The 20,521-nt window shown below is 48.2% G+C and overlaps 1 protein-coding gene across 1 annotated transcript in view; it reads left to right on the forward strand.

The window, feature by feature from the left end:
* Positions 1-762: 762 nt before the first annotated feature.
* Positions 763-20,521, forward strand: part of LOC143376065 (disintegrin and metalloproteinase domain-containing protein 10) — a 118,147-nt gene continuing 98,388 nt past the window's right edge. Inside the window, exons 1-2 of the mRNA XM_076825896.1 lie at positions 763-1,087; positions 11,261-12,877. Coding sequence (XP_076682011.1) covers positions 12,787-12,877 — 91 coding nt within the window. The 5' untranslated portion in view covers positions 763-1,087; positions 11,261-12,786. The remainder of the gene's footprint in view (positions 1,088-11,260; positions 12,878-20,521) is intronic.

Here is a 20,521-nt window from a genome sequence, read left to right on the forward strand (position 1 = left end):
ACGGACGCGCTCCTTGCCGCTTCTGCACGCTGAACGTTTTTCTCCTGTTGCAGCTGTTTCCGGCTGTGCAGGGTGTTCTAGTTTTATTAACGGATCGTTAAAATTCGCGTTCCCGCACGCTGGATATCAAATTGCAAATTTACAAGCCTGTAACGTGTATATCCGTCCATCAAGCTATCGAGTGTTAACGGCGCTACTTCCTGCCACCGCGTTCCCATTATTCATTCAGCAATTCAATTAATAGAACGGGCTCGCATTCCACGATCCACAGCCCAAACAATCGGAACAACTGTAATCGCTGTATTTCTCTGCAGCAAGCACGAGAAGCTATATCCAAAAAGAATTCCCCAGCACGCAATCAACAATCCAACCATTCATCTCAATTTCAAATAGAGAATCTTGAGAAACTCACACAACTATCACGCGAAATAACCGCCAGCTCACACCCGTCTTCCCCATCGTTCGCCGCAATCATCCCCCGAGCTAAAACTTGACTTCCGAACCCTCACACCCCGGCCCTCGTGAAAAGCGTCGACAAGTGTAAACAGAATCAGAAACGTCCCTTTCAATCCCCCACCACCATTCGCCGGTAGCCCCAATAATCGGCCGATCATACACCCTACAACTTTCCCCACCCACCCCATTTTTCCGTCGCCCGCCGCCGAGCTGGTAGGGGCGGCAGCGGCGCGGCAGCGGCGCGGAGTGGGGTCCGTTGCACGGCATCGCCGGCAGCCCGGCAGTCGTTCGGGAGATTTCCGCGCAGCAGTACGTCGGGAGAGCGCGTCGGGCTGGCACACGTGCGCTCGGGTTTCCCCACGTTCGCCCCGGACGGTGCCAGTTGCACGTGACAGCAGTCGTTCGCACGGAACGCCGCGACGCGCTACTACGGGGCACCGAGCCTCGTCCCTTTGGGGGCAATTTTTCGCGCGAAATCTCGGTTCGTCGCAGTGTACGTGATCGTGCTGGGCAAGAGGGCAGAGTCTGCAGCGAGACGTCGCTCCGACGCTGGCTTTCCCGAGGCTGCGAGCCCTGGACGTCTTCGGGGACCCCCGCTCCACTTTGTCGAACGAGGAGCAACCCTCTAATGGTGAGCACATTTTTTTTATATTGCGCTCCTCCGAGTGTTCAGGAAGCACGTGATCTGTTTGTCAGTGGACGTGGGTGGCTAGACTTCCGGTGCTTAAAATGGTATAATAGTTTATGCATTTAACTGCGAAACAATTATCTTTGAGGTGGCGTTTGTATTATTAACTTGTTCTACCGACGCGGCATTATATTGCTTGCAGCGATAGTTCTGACTGTTATACAGTCTCTGGCTTCTCTGATAATCAGCCTGTTAATTGTAGTTCTGCCGATAACGGTAATAAGTGTTTAATCTGGCGAGTTACGAAGTCGGCAACGTGCAATTTTTCTAATGCATCACGCTATCACGACCCCTCGTCGAGATCAAACTTATTGATCAGCAATTTACGCAATAATCCCTCGCCAACCTCAAACACGCCGCACGCGAGGTCGCCATCCAATTCCGACTTGACGTCTCATTCTGAGAAATACCACGTTGTCGCTAATTTTCCGCTCTCTCGTCGATCATCCTCAAAGTTCCGCGTCAACTCCCCAAGAAGGGGGATGTTATCTCGCCGCGGAAAAAGCCGCGAAACCCGAAAGCGAAACCATTACAGGGACGCTTTATTACCCCCCTTCTCCCGCCCCTATCGCGGCATCTTTTTGCACGTTCGCGAGATCGTCAATGATGAGGTTCGCAAATTTTTTGCACGTCCAATTGTTTGTGGCGCTTCAAGTACATATAACGCAGAGTGATATATTTCCGATTAACGGTGCTGATAGACAAACGCGATTCTGTTAGCTGCTAGCAAACAACTTGCAAGCAAAATACCAAATTACCCCGGTCCATTTTTATTTATCGCCACAAATTGCCAGAGCAGAAGAGGAAGAACGCATATTTCGTTTATTATTAAGTAATTCCATTTCCCGATAACCGAAGAATGTACATCGATCGATGATAAGTGATTGGCCTCGTTCTGAAGATCGATATACTCTCCCAAAGAATTTCGGTTGCGGATCCGATAGACACGATGTAAATCCGGTCTAGGATGTTTAGGCTGAAAAAGTGAGGGGTTGAATTGCGAATGACGCGAGTTTCGAAGCGGCGTAGCCGCCAACAGGTGGAGGGCCATTAAAACGGAACGACGCTGTAACGGCGCAGCGATCGACGCCGTCGTTGCTAAATTGCCGAATTAAACGCGTCGAGACGCGGTACGAAAAGGGCCGCTTCGTCGAAGAGGAACACCGAATACCGGAAATATCCAGGGAATAATAGAGTTTGTTTGGGTTCCCTCGAAGCAGCGCTCTTGACACTTGAATCTCACTACTGCCCAACGAAGATAATTATTCGAACAGTACAGTAATCGCTGGTATAAAAGTTATTATAACAAATTTAAAATGAAATTTCTACTAACGCAAAATGAATTTAATTAATATAAAAAATGTTTCAACATTTTTAGCCATTATTATGTCCACATACAGATCGTGCCTATATTTCTAAATTATATTTTTCATTATATTGGCTGGTCCACATTCCCCTACAAATTTTTACCACATTTCGACGTTCGAAAATCTCTTATTTACCTACTTCAAAACAGGGGCGCACTTAATAGTTTCATTTTACTGAACCCAAAGCTACACGGTTTAAAACGAAATTCTCTGCCCGTCAACACTGTACGCTTGTATTAAACATTGCTCGCAGCATACGCAACGGTATAACACTCGTCCGTCAGCGTGAAGTATAAGTTTAAAGCGTCTGTCAACATTTCAAGCCGCGCTGCACACTTTTTAACTTTGCCTGCACTGTAATGGGAAGTAGCGGACCCGAAAAAGTGGACACATTGTTTTGTAGCAAATATTTAGAAAGAGGAGGCCAATTTCCAAACTATAACACAGGCAATGGAGACGACACCCCGCCCTAAGGGCTCCATGTTTGTCCAATCGTGTGCGCGGCCTCGATTGCCAATATTCAGTAGCTTCGCGAACAATCGGCCCAGTATAATTTCAATTGTGAAATTTATTTGTTCGATATAGCGGGCCGGCGTGGATTGGAGATTAATTTTGTCAACTGTGTAACAATTTGCCATCGCGATAACGAATTGATTTAGCGGAAGGGCCGCAAGACAGTTCAATTCCAGGACTATCGGAGCACATTTTCCAGGGGAAATTGAGTAGCGACGAAGGTGATTAATTTCACGTTCGCCCAGATGATAGATCGATTATCTCTGTACACATACTCTACTAAACACAATACGAATTCAATGAAAAGTACCTCTCATTATCCTAGTTTCATTGGAATGTTCGACTACCCTCAGGTAGAGTCAGAACCTTGTAAAATGTCCCTGCTGGAAGCAGTGGCAGATTTAAGGAAAAAGGGCCAGGTCGCAAACGTTCTGAGGGGCCCATTTTTCGGGGAAAATAAAGAGGTAGTTGACTAAAAAGTATAGAAAAAAATATACCTAGTGTTTGGATAAAATCATACATTTTTTGGAAAATGCCTTCGAGGTTTTTCTTGAATCCGCCACTGGCAGAAAATAAAGAACTACCATTTTGGTCACAGTAAAAGTCCGGGGTAGATGAAAGTACACGTAGAGAAGAAAGGTACGAAAAGCAAACGCGCATGCCATTTAACTAGCTGTGGGCAAACACTGTTTGAGCGGTGACTAATAAACCGAAGCATTAATATTTCGGTCGCCATTCGTCTCCATCGGAGCAAACAGGGCGGGAAAAAATGTACGCCCGCGCGATGTGGCGGGGGTGGGTGACGAGGGCGATGAAACGAACCACTTTCTGGGTCAACGCGATTTCGAAATTCTTGTTGGCCCAGAGATCGAGCAAATGTTCGGCTCGGAGCGGGATTGTTAACTGTACCTACATCCCGCGACGTCGAAGAAAAATTGCAGCGAGAGGAGTTGCAAGAGAAATTAGAGGAGAAGTTGGCTGTAATCGTACTTGGCGCAACTCCGATCGTTAGGTCCCGAAGATCATCGCGGGATTCTTCTAGCGATCCTTCGCATTGTCCCTTTTTCTTCCGATGACTCGTTCCGTTGGAGACCTTTTCTCCCTTCCGTTACGGGGAAAGTTTGAAAGATACATGGCTCCATAACCGGAGGATGCCTGCTTGGTGTCACGGTTGCTGTTAGGGTAGGTCCAAGCGAATTAACCCCCTGCAGTTGCTCCAGGATTTGTGCTAGTAGGGACATTCCATGCGAACACGGACAGATTTCGGAGTAAATTTTCGTAGATTGCTGAAATTTGAATATGTCGTAGTCTTTGGTGATATTCAAACGTACCTTAAAGGATTTTTCGAAATTTTGAAAAATGTCGATTTTACAGCTGTTTGAAGTTAAGTGCTAACTTTTTTTCAATACATTATAGCTATGGAAGTAGTAAATGGATGGAGATGAGCTTTACGGTGCTTATAGAGAAGACATCGAAGTTTTAAGAAAAAATTATTTCAGTTTAAAAAAGAAATATTTGAACCATTTTTGTGCAATTATTCTAAACAAATGCAGGTTTCAATTTTTTCGCCGTGCATATTGCTTTAACGAATACTCCTAATAAGGGATACGTATTTCGTAAATCCTCTCTTCTAAGCTGTAGAGTGAAACATAAGGTTACGCTGGAACCCGGGGCGATAAAAGTTGGCTGCCAGGAATACCCCAGGCCGCGTCTGGGACGTGTTTATTCCATAAGAAATGAAAAACTGTAACCGTAATCAGGTGAAACGCGTTCCTTAATTTCAACGGTGCCGTTTCCATAAATTACTCCACGCGGGATTAACCTAATTCTGTGTTCGCGCTGTTTAAGAAATAATCTACGCGTACAAATTAAGCGCCCTGCTTAATTTCGACGTCGCTCGGCCGCTAAGTAAATGCAATTTTAATTTCACACCGCCGGTTACGTGATCCGTGCTCGTGTGCTCATAGAAATTACATGGCAAATTGCATGACCCTCTGCCGCCGCAAGTAACGCTTCCTCGACCTCAACTGTTTTAAATTTAAAAGGGGGCGAATGCATTATTTCCCGCGAAATTGTCCATCTAGGAGCAATAAGAGCAATCCGACAGAATTTACCGCAAACAATACCGCGGGTCCCTTGTCCCGGAGTGATCGCGAGCAATCCCATTATCGTTCACCAAGAATTAATGATCGGAACAGCCCCGGGGACCTTATCAATACCTGTCAAATTACCCGCGGAGGGTAGAGGGGCGAGGAGGTTCGGAGGAACGGGCGGAGAAGGTAGAGGCAGAAGTCACGGAAGCAGGAAGGAAACGGGTAGAAACGATGAAAAAGGGGGGACGGAGGAGGGCGGAGGGGTGGATAGAAATGAAGGCAATTGGTCGACTCGGTCGTGTAACTAACTCGGCCTACCGGTCACGTAGAATCAGACAAGATTCATTGAAAATCTGTAGCCGTAGCCGGGGATGATACAAAATTCTGGTCTTCTTCCGGGGTAATTGAATCCCTGGGTGCGCGGCCACCCCCCCCCGGGTTACTCCATCCCTCTTCCCTCGGCAGCCACTCTCGTGTCCCATTCAGCCGACCGACACGGAACACGCGGGTGCTTGCGGTTTATTTTCCATCCGCCTTGCTTTACGATAAGACAGAGGCAATATCTTGCCACAGGTGGCTGAATATATGTATGCACCACTCATTCGCGGCTACTCGTGCTCACCCCTACGCTTCGCTTCTGCACGCGTCACAGCGAAGGGCCAGCGACACGGGGGCCAAAAACTCTGGAAGATGGCCTGCTCTCAAGTGCCATCGCGAACCCTCTATTTCTGGCGATGGAACCACCGAGCAAACACCAGCCTCCCCTCGTTTTACACTCGCAGCCACGCGCATATTCTAGGCGAACGTTCGGGGAAAAGTGCAGCGGTCGTTTCTGTTTAAACGAGTCGCCGCAGCTTCCGCGTATCAGAGATATTCATTAGTCCACTTGCATTCATGGCCTCGATAAATAAAAGCGTAATCGCGATAACTCGACGTCCAAGCTTATTCCACTGCGCTACGTTATTCGGGTCGCTCCGCGGCTCTTGACAAAACACTGTTCTAAGCACAAAGAAACTTTTTCTGCGGTAGGTTTCGATTCTGATTTAATAAGTTCCTGGAGTTCTATCGGGGATATTGTTTTACTTTCCATCGGTACAAAACATAAATATTGCGGGGTCGCTTCGAAAAACGCTTGGCAGTTTCATTAAGCCGGTAGGTGGATGTGTGCAACGCAGAGAGATGTAGATATTTGTGAATTAAAATATAGCCCCGATCGATGGACGATCGATTTTAATTGAACGTATGTTTCAGTGCATAACAATACGATATTTATGAAAGCGAGCTACTGCCAGCTGCATTGCCCACAAAAAGTTGCCTGTAATTTTATCCGGGAACTTCGGTAATTCAGAGTGAAAACGTTGAGCAAATATTACGTAACGTAAAGAGAATTTAATGTTCTGTCCATATTTATAACAAATTAAATATTCCCCCAGCTTACGATGTATTATATTTCCATCGTAATTGATTGAACGATATGGTAGGTGATCACTGATTTCTGTTTTCTCCAGCATTTCTTATAATTGCGCACCTCTGCAAAATACCCCGCAGCACTAAAAATGCTGGATTACATAAGTCGCGGCAAATTAGCGAACCAGTGACAGCGCAGTAGAACGAACCCTTATTAGTCAGCCAATGCGACATTGAGGCTCTTCAGAATATAATAAGAAAAGTTTCAAGGAAAATTCAGCAGGAAAACAGTCGAAATATTCAGAGCACTTTGATCTCAACTTCGGTATAAATAACAATCTCCCTCGCAATTGCTGGTAATTTATTTCACTTCCGTATTTTCTCTACTTTTCTCTGCTTATCTACTTTGATCCCTCTCTAGCTTACTTTCCCCGCAAGTGGTTATTATCGTTTTCGGATTCCGCGCTCGTCAAAGTCGCCTCCCAAAGAGGAATACGGTTTGCGCGACGTGTTTCTCGTTTGAAATCACGACGTGTGTGCAGACGATCCTCCGTCGCCGCGTTCCGACGGTGATGCGAACTGTTTTACATTTTTACGCTCCGTGATTCGTAATGCGTATGTAATAATTTCACTCGAGCCCCCGCTTTGATGTTGCCTCCCACGCGTCCTCGGTATGTGTGTCACGAGCTCGCGGGCGTCGTCGAAAAATTCCTCGGGCGCGAACCGTCGGCGCGACGGTCTTGAAGAGCCGCAATTTTTCGCGAGAGGCTTTCGTTTCCTTGTTACCCGCGGTTCGCCTTCACGCACAATTCTCTGCCCTCTGCTCGCTGCAGGCTCGCGTTTCACAGATAAGCGGGCGTTTTCGAGCAGGGCCACGCGTTCGAAAGTTTCCAGTGGATCGAATTCCATTGACGGCAGCTCGGATTTCCAAAGTTCTCTGTCGCGTTGAATTTACGGCACGCGTGTGTCGGTGGGAATATTTACCAAATTGCTGTAAACTGCATCGACTATTTTTTAAGCAAATTAGAAACTTGCCAGTGAAGAAGTTAATCATGCTTGCTGGAATTTAGAAAATCCTCTATCAGGCGTAATGAGAAAACGTGTTCGCGCCTGGAAGGAACGTGCTTTAATTACGTAAACGCAGGTACACGTGTCGCGTCTGCAAAGGGGCGTGCGAGAGCAATGTTTTCTGTGAATTCAGCTTTCCCATGGGCATCGAATATTTTGAAACTCTTTAAAATTTCTTGCACGCAAAAACGGGGCACCGCTGGTTAATGCTGGAAGATAAAAGTTGGAAGTGGAAGTTCGGTCAAAGTGATTCAAATTGATGTGACGAAGAATGTAAGATGATTATAGTTTAAGCAAGTTGAAACGCGATTATGTTTGAAATTAAACTTTAACTGCTGCCCATTACAAAATTACCGAAAACATTTCACCAACTCGTCCGTTGTAAGTAGTTCCATGCTTACTTAATTTACGCTTGAATTTTCACTTATTCAACTTGCAACGAGTTCCAGTAAACGAAACCGCAATTCTGCTCCCCTCGCCTCCGCCCCGTCGAAAGTTAAATTTCAATTTCTCAACGGGGATAACTTTCGAATCGTTCATTGTTCTTGGGGACACAGGATGCGCGGAGGTATAATTGCTTTGGATCCACGAAATGCAAGAGGAACGAGCAGCACGCCGCGTTCCTCTGATTGTTAAATACCGCAGAAAGTAGCGTCTTAATCAAAGAAGAACATCCACTTTCGAGCCGCGGAGACTCGTAACCTAGAATCGCAGCAAATTGCCTTGATATACGTACGTCTGCAAATAATTGGCAACCACCACCGAGAGGATCAGTTGACTTTGCAGCGCGGTTGAACGTTATTGGAATGCAGGCTCTGGCTGCCCGGGGCTGTACTGTGCGATGGCTAACTCCAACTTCACAATTTCTCCCCTGTCTAGCGACGTGACCCACCGGAGGGACTTTGATTTCCCGTCAAACTTCAAATCTTCACGGCTGTCACATCCAGCAGCGCGTTTCGACGGCTCGCCCCTTTGGAGACGCAATACTTCCAAATCGAGGAAATCCGAATCGATCCCCCGGATCGATAGAAACGAAAATAGGTAGTTAAATTCTATTTCAACGGCTCGCGACAAGTGTTATATCTGTACGGCAGTGGAACAGGTCAAGCATTTCTGCCGCCGCGAGTCTGTAGCGTCCCAATGACCAGGCCCAGCCACGGACTCGTTTATGTTCGAAGAAGGTTGACAACTGAAGTCCATTTTCTTTTGCGGCGCAAAAACTGGGTCACGCGGTTGACTCGCTCGCGCTTCCCGGTACACGTATCTCGCGGACGTGTGGCAATAAAATGAACGCTATTTGTTCGGCGCGCGCGTTTTACGAGCGAACGGTTCGCATTCAGCGGCGGCAGTGAATGGTCCGTATAAAGGATCGCAAGAAAGCCTGGGACCGCCAAGTGGCGACCACCAAAGTGGACCGCGCGTGAAAGGCGTCTTATTGTCGCGCTCCGGTCTTTTGGCTGCGCCTCCGGCTCCAACAAACCCTTTTGCCACTTCCTATCGCGATCGACACCGCGAGGTAGACGCCGGGCACTGCGGAAAAACTGTCCCGTCGCATCTATGCCACGTGATTCTGAGTGCTTTTAACCGACCGGAGTTATCCGGGAAGGATTGAAATACGCGAGGTGGACTCGGAGAATTCAGGCTTGCTTTTCCCTCGCAGAATATGTCTTATCTAAGGGATAAAGTTATCCAAAGAAGCTTCAGTTTTCAAAGAAACCTGATCGAAGGTCCCGCTGCCCTTAAAAGCCCGCGCCTTCGTCTTTTTCACCGGGGCCAACTGCTCCCCGGCCCTTTCTCAGATAACCATAAGCCTCGGGGGTTAGATTAAAGAGGGCCGCCCCGAAACGGGGACACCGAATTCGTGAAAAAATTCGCGCACCGTGCAAGAATGCCCCGGAAACAAAAGAGATTAACAGTTTTCTATTTCAGCTCGCCTTTTTGTCGCCGCTCCGCAGCGGCGGTAATTACAAGAACGCGAGTCGTTACTTTTGCATCAGGGCGCAAAAGGGAGAAGGGTATTTTTCTGGTCCGCTTGCGGCGATAAATTCAGCAACGTGTCTACTCCTTTCTAACGATAATTAAATGCAACGCGACGAAACACGGGTGGGGGGAAGAATAGCGGGTGACGCGACGAGGGGGGTGCGCAGGGTGCAAGAAGTATCGAAAATGGCTAATTAACTTGTTAATTGCTTTTCGTTAGGCGAGAGGGGGATCGGTATGTAAATCGGGAAGCAAGGGAGGCCCGCCGCGACTAAGGAGGGGCGCAGATGAAACCTGGAATTTCGCAAGGGTGGGTGATAAATAACGGAAACACGATAAGGGGCGACGAAAACAAGCGGCGGAAGCTTTGCAATTAAAATTCAGTAACTCGCTCACCGAACTACGTCTACCGATTATAATTGCAGCGCTGAATTCAATAAAGCCGCAGTGTCGCTTCAGACACTGTACAAATCACTTTTGGACGAAGCGACAGACCACTTCGTTCTCTGAAATCGAAATTACTGATTCTATATCGAGCGGTCCATTCACGATCATCGACGCGGTTCGTTACTGACGCGGCAGATACGCCGTCTTTATTCTCGTTCCGCAACAAAACAGCTTCCTCATTGTTTGCTGTCTCGAGCAACGAAGGGGTTGTTTCCTATTATCACTGGTAACAACGTTCTTCTGTTTTCTTATCTGCCCGGAGACAAACACGGCTCCATTGCACCGAAAACAATGCTGTTATCGCTGCTTCCGCCGACGTCTATGTAAATTTTTCGTGCGCGCGGTTACGTGTATCTTCTCGGCCCTATCCTCCTCCGAAATTAGCGTTCGTTCCGGCGGAGGATTTTGCTGGGAACGCGACTGGTGTACCGGTAGGGGAGAGGGTAGAAAAAAAAAGAATGGAAATTTTCTCAGCAAACGGATGCTTGAGGAATTGCCGGGGCATCGCTAATTAATTGCGCTCGCCGGGGTAGGTGGGTAGCATTATCTTTAAGGTAAATTAAACAATACGGCCGAAGAGGTGTCCGTTGTCCCGTTGGACAATGAAGAATCGTTCGTTTAATTGGATTCCTCTAACAATGCAGAGGCGCGGAACAGTGTGAGCGATGAAATATTTAACGAGAGCGGAACGGCTAATTAATAGAACAGATTTACACTGTAATAAACAAGGAGCAATCGTACGGAATTAATAACAAGGGAGCTTTGTTACTTGATCGATAAAGTCATTCTTCCTCCTCTGATTCTGTTCTTACCGTGCTTCAGATTTCCATTTCGAAAACCCATTAAGTTGGATATTTCCAGCAGCAGTCGAATTTCTCCTAAATGAAATCATATGCCACCGCAATCCGCCCGAGAATGAAACGAAACGCGGCCACTCCCACCCTCCCAGAAGTATGTTTAAAAGCGAACCCCGTCGCTCGTTAGCGGCTCGTGTTTGGTTTGCATCCAATTAAAATGCAACTTTACTAAACACTTCCAATACTTCTGCGACCGCGAGCAGCTCGATGAACTTGCAAATATCTTGCAGCTAGGAGTAAAGCGCGCGCGGGGACGCATTCACAGCGGCCTTGCGAAAAAAAAAGAGCGAACCGATGGCGCGTTTGAATCTCTCTAAGTTACCTCCCAAGCGTTCCCAGTTGCCCCTCGACGAAAGTAAAACGAGTTTTCCGATCATTTTTTAGGCATGCGGCTCGGGAAATGGCCGTAAAAATTCCTCGTCGCCTGGAGGTTCGAGCGTTGATCATCGGCGGCTCCTTTGAACGGTGGACGTCGCTTTAATAACCAGTCAGCGACGCCAAGTATTTCATTAGAGCCTGAGATCCTCGGTGGAAGGGTGGAAAAGACGAAGAAGGATGAGTTTGCCGGCGTCGCGTGATGCGAATCTGCAAGGATAGGAGAACCGGAGGCTTCCCTTTGACGCTTCTACCCTGCCTGGCCCGCCAGCAGAGTATCTCCGTTGTTCGGACGCGAAAGGAACCACGATCTCGCACAATTCCGCGGTGGCCAGGGGCTACGGGAAGTTTAATAAGTGTCCTGGACCTGCAACAAGTTCTTACACGTGTTCCTTCCTCGCTATGCTGGCAACAGTGACGCTCGTCTTCAACACCTCCAAGCTGTAGGCAGATTTTTAACGACGGATAGACGAAGCCAACGATGAGAAAAGCTTTGACAGCTGCTTTGTAAGTGGAGCTAGTTGACGACTTTAAGGAAGCGAGGACAAGACACCGTCAAGTAGTCCTAGCAAAAAGCTGTGAATCTTGACGATTGCACTTTTTGATAAAGGGATGAACACCTATCCACCTTTCCCACTGGAAATGATGCACACGCGAAGTGGCCTAAGCGCTGTCCTCTAACCCTAGTTCATCCCAAGTGGTACCTAACCGAGTATCCAAAGACCTGGTCGTGATGCCTGAGAGATCAGCCCGCGGGGAGTGTCTCCCTGAAGTTGCCGCGCACACCCTACTCTACCCATTCTCTGCTGCCTCGAAGTGGAATTTATTTCCAATCCGACAGCGTCCACACAAACGAGGCCGCGGTACCAGTTACGTGTCCCCCAAAATGCACGGCCCATAGAGATCAAAAGGAAGAGGAAGAGAATCACTACGGAAGCCCTGCCGGAAAGGAAGTAAGAAAGGTCGTCGTTCGGTTCGGTAGACCATCGGCTGAAGCTCTGTCCACCATTCCGAGGATAATAATGGCCTAATACGTCCGAGCTCCTCCTGGTTCGTCTGTGCAATTTGAAAGATTTTAGCAGAAAGGCCGGCACGCGTCCCTGGCATAAACTCACCCCCGGCAAGTAACCGACAGAGGGAGGCTCGAGTTGCCGGGGACTATGATTCCAGTTTGATAACGCGGGGTCAGAGACACGAACCACGGTCGTGAACTGCTACGCTCGTGTCTGTCCCGGTCAGCGGCGCTCATCCCTCCCTCCCGGAAGGGGTTGGTTATGCGAGAGTTTGATCGAACGGGAAAGAGGGGAGTCACGATCGCTAACGAAAAAGACGCGAAAGAGGAGCGGAAGAAAAAGGAGAACAGAGGGGGCGAAGGTACATTGTAAGCGGGAGAAGGAAGAGGGGGTGTGAAAGGGAGAGGAGGGAGCGAGGGATTCATGGGAGGAAGAAGGAACAACGGACTGCAACGTGAACGAGGAAGCTGAAAAGGAGGAGGAGAGAGGACAAGCAGGGAAGTTTCCGTCTGTCCGGAGTGGATGGGGGTGAAAATGTTCGGAGTGTTGCTGGCATGTGTCTGGCTGGTTGCCGGCTCCCCGTTACATCCCTGGCCGCTAATACCACACAAAGGTAAGTGCCTCGATCTACTTGTAATTTCTTACTGCCAGTTTTTACCGGGATTAGACCGCAGACGATGATTATGCAGCTGCGCGAACGTGATTTTTGAAGTTGACTGTGGAACTCGGTGAAGGGGAAGGTTGTGTCGATTGAATAGAATCAGTTTGAGGTAGGGCTGGGAATAATCGAATAATTTAATATTCGAATATTTTACAAGTATTCGAATGCTACGAATAAACTTCGAATATTTTACAAGTATTCGAATGCTACGAATAAACTTCGAATATTTTACAAGTATTCGAATGCTACGAATAAACTTCGAATATTTTACAAGTATTCGAATGCTACGAATAAACTTCGAATATTTTACAAGTATTCGAATGCTACGAATAAACTTCGAATATTTGAGTATTCGAATGTTATTATTCGAATAGTATGGTGTGAAGTTTAATTACCTTTCAGAATATGTATATTAGGCACATACTGCAGTCTTGAGTTGATATTGAAAAGTAATAGAAGTAGGGTGGTTCGAAAAAGTGGTAACTTTTTTGTCAGCTACTGTATAGAGATATTAATAGCGATTCGAAGTTGTTTTGGGGACAACCAGTAGTGCGAGTCAATAGATCGTCAGCCTTGGATAGCTTTTTAGCCGCGGCTCTTTGAAATTGATTATTTCTGAAGAATTTTCTTGATCCTTGTGCTCTCTATCATAGACTAGAACTTTATCAGCCCAGTTATACTTGGGAGATGAAAAGCGATCCACCTACTTAGCATCTTCTTCCCCTCCTCACCGTTCGCTCTCGAGTTCTTCTTTACTCTTTTATATCCTGATCGTATGTTCGTCCCAGCGATGCGGTTTAATGAAAAGCCGGAAGTTTGTTGCAATTTTTCTCCCCCGGCAGTCCTTTTTTTCCATCCAAATTACAAGAGCCGCCGACGAGAGGGCCGCAACCCTCCTACCACCACGCGAACCCCCCTCGACTCTGTTGGCAGACTGTAGTTTTACGGGCGATGCGAAGGCCGTAATTTAAAATACCTCGCGATAAAAGAGACGAACGATAACGGCTTAACAACGAGGGGAAAAAAGTTATTCCATTTCGCAACGTTGGTAATCCGATGTGGAGAAGTTGCCCGACGTTTTTCCCGGATTCTTCGTGTGGCGTTTCACTTCCCCCGTGAGTGACGGCGATAGAAATTTTACTTCTTTCCCTCGACTTCCGCCTGCATTCGCAATGCGACAATTTGCATACCCCATTGTTCAAACTCTTTATGTAATCACCACTTGTTGCATACTTAACGACAGTCGAAATACAGTAAACACGAATCCTCGAGTCGCCAACACAAGTAGTACACGCCCGTCATTGGTCGGGCATTGCTGTCCAGTCACATTAGTTTAAAGAACATTGAAGGCACAGCGAAAGAGGGCTGATGCACATTATTGCAACGATCCAGAAGTGCCATGGAAATAGTCCCGGCGCTGAAAAGCATCCCGCATCGCGGGATACAAGGAGAAGTACAGTTTCCCCGAGTGTCTGCACCGATAACCCCCTTTCCCTTATTGCACCGTCTCGCCCTTCCATCCTCGTGGATGGAAATGAAGACACGAACCGGCGGTAAATCGAGCGGCGTACCGAGTGGAAAGGTGCGCTCGATTTCGCAAACGCGTCGACTCGCGCTATTACGCGGCTTTGCTCGCGTAATCGCGCTCCCCATTTTGAGAATTAGTCCATCAGGATTCAACGTCGCGTGAGGACAACGCAGCCGTGATCGCCATTGTTGTAGTTCGTCCCATGCCTAGGGGCAAAATCTTCTCTCCGCCGCCCTGTCCAGCTTTGTCTATCAACGCGCCAGTATACTCCGCTCCAACGCATCAAGAATCAACCATTTTCCGACAGAGTCTTCCAAGTGCCCGTCTCCAGGACCCAGCTGATAAATATGGTCATTTGCGCCGAAGGGATTTCAATTTTCCTATTGAAACTTTCATCCTGCTAAATGAAAATTAATTTGTCGAATGGATAAGTAATTTATACCGCTCGTTAGTCTCTCAGGTTTCCCTCCCTTGAGCGATGAAACTTCGCTCGCCCTCGTTCGTCTCCGATTTCGTTTAAACGGAGCCGATTTTTAATTAGCTCCCGCCCAGTTCCCCTGAAGCACCGGCATTCGAACACGCACAAAGTCGGCAGATAAACCGCGATAAATATTTAACCGTTTCCCGAGGCGGATACTCTCGCGGGGAGAAGGAGAAATTTAATATCGGCGCGCTCGTCACGGTGTGCCTTCGCATTATGCGAAAAATTCCGGCGGAATTAGAGCAGAACAAACGGAACAATTTCATCACTCCTAGCGAGCAATGTGTCCTGCCGGTTCTAATTTGAACAAGCCGCCTCAAAAGAGCAACTCGCGCGGTATCCGAGCGGGGGGGAAAAAGGGCTAAATTAAGCTTTGTTCCGCTACCGGCGCCATCGAGCCCTGCTCGCTCCATCCGCGTATTTGATGAATTATTTTTGGATATCGCCGGTAGATTCAAACGATGCCAATTCATCCCGAATGAAACGAGAAACGTGACCCCACTGTGCAACACGTTAAGGTGGACGGATGATTAAAAATTCCTCTGCGTTTTTCCATTGAAATCTGGAGCTCGACGGCACTCCATTGCGTTCGCACATTGGCGCGAGTGAAATTCACTCGCAGCGGCAACACAGCGAAATAATATTTTTACCATTAGGCATTCAATTAACAAGAAACACTCTAGAAACTCCCGGTGCCGCTGTCAGTAGTCACGCGAGCTGCCGTTTTAAACGTGAAAATGGAAGCGTATTTGGGGCTCGTATCCATTTTTCACCGCGCTTTTGTTTAGACAGCCCTGGGTATCCTAACTTCTCTGAGCTCGCATTGGGAAACGGCAAATAATTGGAACGTTGTCATGTCGACGGCTGGGAAAGCCAAAAGGGGGCTAAAAACAAGTAGCAAAATGTCGTTCGCAGAAACGATCCCTAGTATGGAAAAAAAAAACTGGAAAACGGGGCGATCCTTTCACTGAGAGCTTTGCCAGCGATCTCTCGAATTCGTGTATCCATTTTTTACAAATTCGCGGGTGTACAAGCCACCCCGGATGGGCTGTAATGCCGGTCGTCAGGAGCTTTCGCTTTTCCTCATTTTTATTTGCACTCGTAACGAGCAGCGGATTATTCGGGGAATTCTCGTCAATATTGCAGAGCGACTCCGCGCCGATGAATTATCTCCGCTAACGTGTCTGCTTTGCATTACAAGCGACACGTTGCCGAGTGCAAGACAAACGCCACGGCGCGGCGTAATGAATCATACGCCGGGAATATCGCGAGGCTGTCCGCCATAAAATTGCATATTTTTGTGGCAGCTAATGTACTCCAAGCACTCGCAGCGCCATTCGTTACGCTCCCTGCTCGTCCACGCTGATGCAAATGTTTTACAAATTCGACTAATGACTGTCGACCGTCACCGCAGCTTGAAAAACACCGGATCGATAGCAGGCTTCATTACATCCAGCCTTCGAAATTGTTCGCGCCCGCGGGATAGGCGAATTCAGGACCGATTCCAGCGCGAAGCAACAAAGAAAAAGTCATTTCGTTTATATTCTCATTCGCAGTTCCTGTAAAGTAGTATTTACTAATGGCTGACCTGTACTACTTACAAGGAAGCATATCGAAGTGGCAATTGCCGACTTTGACGAGATGTTTGATGATATCTTTTGAAAAATCTCATCTCTCGATTTTTGTTTCGTGATAGAAAAGTCTCGTGTAAAATCTCCTCGTGGGTTCGCGCATTTAGAGCCACCGAATGCCCCGACAATCAGGATTCTCCAGATTCGTTTCGACCCCGACGCAAAAGTCACTCGCGGATCCTTTTAAGCTCCATTTACGATACGAAGGGATACGCAAGGGCTCCGCTCGAGCCTTTAAGAAGAAACGAATTATTAGATCACTACTCGGACGGATAATGCCTCGGTCAGAGCTGCGAGACAAAGCTAGGTCGTAGCCCCGAGCGTATCCGACACTTTGAGAGGCGAGAGCCAGCTAAATAAGGAGGGCGCGCGCGGGGGCGAGGCAGAGGTCGCTTGTAATTCATGCGAAAAATCAAGGTGGCTCCGATGCTGGTAGCGGGAGGATTATACGAGCTGAAGATAGCGGTGTTGGTTCGTGCCGGAGTCGCGACGCTGATAGCCCCTCGGAGGGAAAGGTTGCAAGCGCGACGGGGCGGGATGGGGGAATAACAAGGACGAGGCCGTGGAATATAAAATTGCATATTCATACGGTCGGGAAGGTGTTGGAGCGAGCACTTATCCCGAGGCGAGGCATGGATACGTACTCGACGCCCTGTCTGAATAAGCCGACGGGTTCCGTTATCGAGTCGTTCGCGCACGAGCGAGAGATCGAGCCGCGGGTGGTGACCGAGGGGTGATAACGGGCACGCGACTAATGGGGTGCGTTGAAACGAACCTGCGCGTATAGAAAGTCGTTTACGGCGCGGGCACAGCGAAAAGCACATTGGAGATACGAGGTGATGGTGACTGGATCTGGGTTGGCATGTTGGTGGAGGATTGGGTTACTTTTCTCATGAGTTTTTGCTGATTTAGTGGAGTGGCAGGTTTATTCGCGAGGCACATCTTCCACGGAAGTGTTAGGGAGCTAAGGTAGTCTTGCATAGAGCTGTCTGCGTTACGAAGTGTCTGCACGTGCAAGTAGGTGGATACTTTCCGCTGGGAGAAGTGCAGACTGTTCTGTAATTTCATGTTAAGTCGAAGCTGCGCTTCGACCCTCCGCGCTGCACTCGACCGATGGATCCAGAAGAAACAAAACGGACAGCGTTATCGTGAACCGGTTCGCCTGGAGAGCCCTTGGTTTTTCGAAGAACCGAATCACAAGGAGGGCGGAGATAGAGGAGGGACGTCTCGAAAGGTGGCTGCTCCTGGCAGTGCTCATGCGGAATAAAGGGCCCTCGAAGGGCACTCGACCCCGATGTAACGACTTTGCACACGCTCGTAACTCGATATTGTGAAATCCTCTTATCGCGTGGTAGCAGCTGTGAGCGCAGAAGAGCCATTGGAAAGGTGAAAAGGCCAAGTGCGGTTATTGTTACACCCTGCTGTCTAATTTCCCTGATTATGCTTCGCAACAGTGCTCGTGGCAAAGAATTGCAGATGCCAGTTCACCGTACAATTCCCAAGACTTCTAAATCTTAATGAATCATCAGCTGATATCATTAATATCTCGATGGATTCCGATGTCTATCGAGAGCGTCACGAGTGCTTCGCATTCAATTCTTCTCCAGCGCTTGCGAGGCAGCACGTTACGTCCCTCGAATAAATTATTTATCACCGCCGGTGGCCAGCATGTAAAATGAGGATCGAGTGCATAACTCACGGTGGATGAAGATCGCCATACTCCCTATATTTTCGAGCCAGCCCTCTGCACTTTTTTACGGATCTCGCCTGGAAGATATATTCGTCGCGGCGAGAAAAACAGCCCCTTCGGCAGGGATCGAAGAGCCCGCTCGAAGAAGATTTCGAGAGGATCTTAACGAGTTTCGAATGGAGGTCCCTCGTCTTCGACTCGGAGTAGTCGCCCGAATATTGCAGTGATCATTGATCGTAACGAGCAGACGGGATTCCCGATCATCACCGGATGCTTCTTTTCGGTTTCGAGGAGGCGAGCGTAAACTGCTGGGGATAACGATGCCTCCGTAGGCCAGCCCTTATCCAGCAAAATAATTGATCCGGAGAAACCAGGATCGGGAATTTTTAATATCCTCTCATTACGCTAATGCCTCGCATCGGTTATCCACATTCATTTGCAAAAGGAGATCCCCCGCGATGCAAAGTGAAGGAGGAACATCGGTAGGCATCGGTTACGATTCATTTTTAAGATTGAAGAAAAGAAGACGCGGCACAACGGCGACGTCTTGAAAGAAGTCTCATCCCCTTTGCGAGCGTACATCACGACCAAAGGCGGTCGCCTGATGACGGTGCATTTTGTTTTAAATCCTTGGGCGGTCTCGTTTCTTCGCCTCGTACGTGCCGGCACTTTTTTACGTTTATTATACCCGCGACTCCGCTTCCACCGCTCTTCTCGTCGCGCGCATATGGAGGAGAGGAAGCTGCGAAACGGTGAATTGTTACGAACGCGACGAGCAACATGCAGGATGAATACCATCCCGGCGACTGAGGAATTAAATGTATGGAATAATTTCGCGTCCTTTTCTCCCCCAGCACCTTTAATGCTGCTGCAGTTTCCTCGGATCGGATAAAAAGCTAGCTCTCAACCCTGCCCTCGTATCTCTTAAAACAACCGCAACCGTGAAATTCATCGCCGCGACAAAGAAATCGATACTAAATCGATTAGCTCGTATTACGACCATAATTCAACTAGTTACACCAGCATCCCTGAAGGGGATGAAACCACCCCGCTGGTTGCGCGAGGCGCCAGCCTATCAGGGCGCGGAGGTGGTGCCAGTTTCTTAATTCGTTACGAAGTTTCACCGGCGTATAAACGCCGCTGGATTCGATTAAAGGACGCCCGGTGGATGCACGCGGGGCTATGAGCATGATTTAATTTAATCAGCGTGTAGACGAGGACGGGGGCGACGTCTAAGGGAATGCTCCCGTGAACCAAGACGTCTCGAGAAGCCTGGGGGACGTAGCGCAGGGGCGCTGACGTGGGAAATGGGCTTAATAATTGACGGGAGGCCACTTCCGATCTCATTATGCCACCGTAATTGGCGCGGGCGGACCTCTTTCTGATATCCCCCGCCAAGCGGGGGAGCACGTGCATGGACGTTTCCGCGATAAGCCTCTTAGCAGCTAGACCCTTGGATGTATTTTAATACTGGGTCAGCATTGTTTCTGTGTTTCTAAGGCTTCCGCCGAGCTCGTTCGCGTAATTTGCTTTTTCGCTGCGAGGGAGACTCGTCTCGGTGATCCAGGATTATTCACGGACGGTGGTCGTCGGAATTGTTGCTGGGAATTTAATTAATGTCGCCTTTAGTGCACCGCGGTGAATTAAAAGTGGCGCGAAATTGCTGCTGCTGAACGCGGCTCGACAGTATTGTACGATCGTGCGTAGACGCGATGTATCGCGGTATTGTCGCCGTGATGGATCGACAGACACCGATATTGTTCGACCGTCGGGTGGAAATGATTGCAGCTTATTTTTAGCCGAATGAAACGGCGAAAGCCTTGTTGGAGCTTCTCCTACGCGAACGCAAAAGAGATTGCGGATTATCGTGACAGATCTTGATGCTCGCGGGGATCAGGGATGTTGTGGGCAACTTCTTCAGGTTCCCAGACCCAATTCCGGTGTTTTGCATAAGAGTTGGGGGAAAAGTTGGCAGAATTGCGGAGGGTTGCCGCGCGGCGGGCGCAGAGCCCCGATTAAGCGAAGGATGGGTTGCGTGGTGCTCGATCAAAATTATTAAATAAATTGCAGATACATCATCCACCCTGTCAGCAATGTATTTTAACGGTATTGTTCCTCCATGCTGTAGAAAATTATGTGGCTTGATTCATAACGTACAGACCCACTCATTTGTGATAAATTAATCCGAGTACTGAATCCTCTCAATATTCCAACTTCTGTGTCGTGATTAAAAGCAGTGAATACGATTTTTATTCTCATACATGGT

Source organism: Andrena cerasifolii, chromosome 13 (assembly GCF_050908995.1).
Source record: "Andrena cerasifolii isolate SP2316 chromosome 13, iyAndCera1_principal, whole genome shotgun sequence".
In the NCBI taxonomy this organism is placed as follows: Eukaryota; Metazoa; Arthropoda; class Insecta; order Hymenoptera; family Andrenidae; genus Andrena; species Andrena cerasifolii.